This window comes from Sycon ciliatum, chromosome 8 (assembly GCF_964019385.1).
Source record: "Sycon ciliatum chromosome 8, ocSycCili1.1, whole genome shotgun sequence".
NCBI classification, from domain to species: domain Eukaryota; kingdom Metazoa; phylum Porifera; class Calcarea; order Leucosolenida; family Sycettidae; genus Sycon; species Sycon ciliatum.
Window position 1 is genome coordinate 23,370,310 of NC_088650.1, and position 5,000 is coordinate 23,375,309.

Sequence of the window (5,000 nt, forward strand, 5' to 3'; positions counted from 1 at the left end):
CACACACTCACTCTCTCTCTCTCACACACACACACACACACATGCATGCATGTTCGCATAGCAACGATAAACCAAGGACTCAAGTGGTTCTCGTCATAGCAATGATTACAGATGCATAGCGGCAGCAGCAGCAGCAGCAGCGTACAGTGCGTATAGTGCAGTGTGTACAGTACAATGCAGTGCGTACAGTACAGTGCAGTGTCCGGTGCCTTTTGGACACTGGCTACTATTTGTAGCAGAATGGTTTTACTTGTTTCTTGTCATCTTCTGCGCAGTGCTGCTTTGCTTTCATGTTGCTTGTTCGCCTGGTTCTGTTGCTTTCATGCTGCTTGTTCGCCTGGTTCTGTTCTGTTGCTGCACGCAGGCACACAGCCAGCGTGACCGACTCTGCTCATCCCTGACCATGACACCGACACTGGATACGGCGTACACTGCAAGGGATGCTTCTCTCCTCAAATTGCTCAATGTTAAGTGGGGCAACGAACAAGCACTACTCTACATCAGTAGAAGATACAGTAGCGTGGGTCAGGGGAGTCCAAGACCGATTGGAGAGGACGTAAATACCAATGTCATGGTCATTGCTAATCCCTACACAGAGAATGGTTAGCTGCACTAGCAACTTACGATACTAGTAGTGGCGTTCATGTTTGCTTTTGTCGTGTGAATGTGTGTGAGTGTGTGTGTGTGTGTGTGTGTGTGTGTGTGTGTGTGTGTGTGTGTGTGTGTGTGTGTGTGCACGTGCATGTGCATGTGTTTGTGTGTGTGTGTGCGTACGTGCGTGTTTGTGCACGTGCATGTATCTGTGTGTTTTTGTATGTGTGTATGTGTGTGTGTATGTGCGTGTATGTGCGTGTATTCCTTTTGAGTCTCTCTCCCCTCTCCCGGGGAGACCCACGTGACCAGTTTTGGCAGTGAGCAACAAGTACAAGTCTGTGTGTGTGTGGGGGGGGGGGGTGTGTGTGGGTGTGTGGGTGTGAGTTTTTGTGAAATAAAAGGATATACTAGTAATTACAGTAGGGGACTGGGAATGTTGCTTGCCAGCATTGAGAAGTTTAGCTACCAGTCAGGCCAGTCGTGGGAGGCCCACAGGCATATCTGTATATCCCAGCCTAAGCCGTAATATTTTACTGTGGCTTGGAAGTTTGGAGGAGACTTGCACTTTTTGAAGTTTAGAAAAAAACTTTGGAACTTGCTTGATGTAGCGAACCAATAGCTTGCGTTGGCTGTGTTCACTAGCAGGCCCTGGGCCAGCAGGTATCACAGGGGCTCCTGGTGGTTTGCGCTCATGGTGAAATTCTAGGATTACATCATTGTAGTGTGATGCAGTGTGTACAAGCAGGATTCAAGCAGGTCTCTTTCTGCACAACTACTGCTCAGTTGTACGCACTGCGCCACTACACTTCCTGCCGCGTATCTGCACCGAATATGACGCAATCCCGGAATTTCGCTGTGACCGAAACCCATGTAGAAACAAGCTGTACACTCTGGGTTTGTTGTTGTTGTTACTTTATTTTACTTCACCAGAATTACAGGCAGTAGAATGCCTTCTCACTAGACCAGGTCTAGTTCCTACAAATGATGAAGAATGTGAATGAACATGCTAAAGCTAATGAAAAACAAGAAATAGAAAAAAGATGAGAAAAACTTGTGTTTTATATTTTATGACGGTATTTGTATGTGAGTGACAGTGATTACATGACAAGAGAAAGAAAAGAAAAAGAAAGAAAGAAAAGAGTAAGGAATAAACGAAGCAGATGTATGAAATAGAAGTAGAGAAGTTGAGTTTCATGTACTCTTGGTACAAGTAGAGGTACCAGACATACACCTGCACCTGCAATGTCCTACAGTCTACAACTTGTTACTACCTCGTCACTCTGGAATGATGTCATGTTTGGAGTTCTGTGCGACACGAACCATTGCACATGTGCTCCTTCTTTATGGGCTCTTGCCTTGTTCTGACGTACATGTATGCAAAGAAGAGGTTGGTGCCACTTCGGCCATGCATGTACATGTATGCACTTATCCTGGATTGTAACAAGCCCAGGTTGTTTTCGCTTTTGTTGTTGTTGGTGTTGCTGCTGCTGGTGGTGGTGCTGCTACCGCTGCTGCTGCTGGTGGTGCTTTCTGCTTGTTGTTCTGCTGGCAGTTCCGATTCCCGGTGGGTGTTGCCTGACCTGTTCGCTGGACATTGATCCTAACTTGAACATCACGTACAGCCGCTACTCCACTAGCATTGTGTTTCACCCTGCCAACATAGGCTACTACATGTCACCAACTACGCCGTGCTACGAGCGCTTGACCCCTCTTGATAGTCGTCTGCGCTACTACCTGTACCGCTACGAGCTGGCCTTTATCGACTTCAGCGAATCGGCAATGTTCGATGGCTTGATTAAGATGAGCACGCCAAGTTCTGTGGAGCGGCATGGAACCAAGGTAGGCTGCTGCTGCGAAGGCACTGCCCTTGCATGGCTGCTATGTAGCTGTTTGGTAGGGGGCCCTCCGCAGTCCGCACATATTGATATTTTGTGGAAACAAAACTTTGTAGGGGGGGGGGGGGGGGGGGAAGGCTAGAAGAGGACTTGCAAACTCCCCAGCACATGCGCTCTCCGTCTGACTTTGTGGAGCACACCAGTAACACAGCTCCCAGTTATACACTCTAGTACTTCCAGCAGATGCTGATTCAGTCGTATAGCCGTTTCTGTTATCAGGAAACTGAGTTGCGGAGTGCTGCATGGCAAGAGATTCTGAGTAGTACTGGAGGCTGGCCGGAGAGCACACAGGGCGGGCAGTTTGTAAGTCCTAGTGTCCTAATGCTGAACTCACTACCCATACAGGTCCTAGTCAAAGTGTATGCTGAACAGACCCGTACAGGTCCGAGTGTACATGTAATGTATGCTGAACAGACCACCCATACAGGTCCTAGTGTACATGTATGCTGAACAGACCACCCATACAGGTCCTAGTGTACATGTACCGTATTATCTCTAATATAAGCACAGTCTCCAATAATAGCACGTCTCCAATAATAGAACACCTTGGGGCGGCATTCAAAAAATAAAGTGCTCAGTCTCCATTATAAGCACACTGTCTAAATTCATTATCTGTACCGGCGAAAAAACCCTGAAATGTGTGTGTCATACATGAATTTGGCATTGCAACATGCCTCTGAAATGAGGTTGAAATAATAATGGAACAGTCTCCAATAAAGGAACGTCTCCATTAATAGCACGGGGCGGAGGTACATTGAAAAAATAAAGGACCGTGCTTATATTAGAGATAATACGGTATGCTGAACAGACCTGTGTACCCTCAGTTCTTTCCCTGTCCACCCTAAGTTGTTTCCCTGTGTACCCTCAATTCTTTCCCTATCTACCCTTAGTTCCACAAACTTCACTGATGACCGGGACAGAAAATTCAGATTTTTGAATGTACACGTGCAACGCTCGCTGTGTTTTTTTTGCTGTTAGAACACTCCGACTTTAATGCTTTGAGCTGGTTTAGAAATTCTTTGTCGTTCAATGGACTTCATTGCGATAGGTTCGGTCACAAGGTCCGCACTCCGCTGATGAGATCTAAGAAGATCGAAACGGCTAGCTGTCCGGAGATTGAGTAATATAACATGTTACACGTACTGTCAAGTGAGAAACTTTCACGAGACATTAAATTTCGCTATTTTCGCGACCATCACCCATCCGCGAATATAAATCGCCGCAAACTGCTCCGTACATTGATTGTGGACAGTAACAGATCCAACTGAAGAGATAAAATCGCCGAAGATTCTCATCGTGAACCAGCCCAATTCATGAAAACGCAAACTTTGGGCGCCGCGAAAGTTTATCGCTTCACAGTACATGCATATGTTGTTTTCTACTCAATCTCAATCCATTGTTTTCTATATGATTGTTTTCCTCGTGGCATCGTATATTTCCCTCCATGATCACGGAATAAGAACAAAACGGCTGAGTTTGAACATTTTAGAACGATGATAGGCTGCGTCTCAAGTCCCTGCGTTCTTCCGATGTAATCATGTTGGTGTTTTGTGCTGCTTTTTCAAAATCTCTCTTCCTCGTCATCAGGTTGCTCTCTTCCCGACAACATATGTTGACCTGCGCCGCGTTACCTTGCCAACTAGCCGTGGTACTGGCACAGTGTACAGCATCATTGTTGTTGATCACGTGTATGGCACTCGGGCTGTTTACCCACCATCTGTGTCGTATGGCTGTGAGATCGGCGGACGTGTGCTGGGCTGTGACTCCATAGGTGAGTGATTTCTCTGTCTGTGTGTTTGTGTGTGTGTGTGTGTGTGTGTGTGTGTGTGTGTGTGTGTGTGTGTGTGTGTGTGTGTGTGTGTGTGTGTGTGTGTGTGTGTGTGTGTGCCTCTCTCTCTGTCTCTGTCTGCCTGTCTCTGTCTGTGTGTTTGTGTGTGTGTGTGTCTCTCTCTCTGTGTCTCTTTCTCTCTCTCTGTCTCTCTCTGTCTCTCTCTCTCTCTCTCTCTCTCTCTCTCTCTCTCTCTCTCTCTCTCTCTCTCTCTCTCTCTCTCTCTCTCTCTCTCTCTCTCTCTCTCTCTCTCTCTCGCTCTCTCTCTCTTGCGCTCGCGCGCTCGCGTTGAATTGCCTGCAGACTGTTTTCAATACTCTTGGTCATATGTATATGTGGCACAGCGTGATGGTGCAGTGCTATACAGTTTGGACTGTGTTGTGTATTGGCTTATCATGGGTTAGGAGTCGAGTTTCACTTTTTATGCTTAGGTTGTTACTTATTAGTAAATTTGAGCCTGGTTGCCTTATTTTCCGTGTGTGTATGTGCATGTGTGTTTATATTGGTGGATGTGTTTGTGTTTGTGGGTGTGGATGTGTGGATGTGTGTGTGTGTGTGTGTGTGTGTGTGTGTGTGTGTGTATGTATGTGTGCGTGCGTGTATGCATGTGTGTGCATGTGTGTGTATGCGTGTGGCATGGTACGTAGGTTCTGTGTTTGGCAAGGTTGTATTGACTCTATTCG

The 5,000-nt window shown here is 46.6% G+C and overlaps 1 protein-coding gene across 2 annotated transcripts in view; it reads left to right on the forward strand.

Moving 5' to 3' along the window:
- LOC135822387 (uncharacterized) overlaps window positions 1-5,000 on the forward strand; it is a 51,984-nt gene that overhangs the window by 36,965 nt on the left and 10,019 nt on the right. For both annotated transcript variants that reach the window (XM_065335139.1, XM_065335140.1), the window contains 4 exons: window positions 365-602; window positions 2,147-2,433; window positions 4,077-4,260; window positions 4,965-5,000. The exon at window positions 4,965-5,000 is cut by the window's right edge and continues 51 nt beyond it. In XM_065335139.1, the coding sequence (XP_065191211.1) occupies window positions 365-602; window positions 2,147-2,433; window positions 4,077-4,260; window positions 4,965-5,000 (745 nt within the window). The remainder of the gene's footprint in view (window positions 1-364; window positions 603-2,146; window positions 2,434-4,076; window positions 4,261-4,964) is intronic.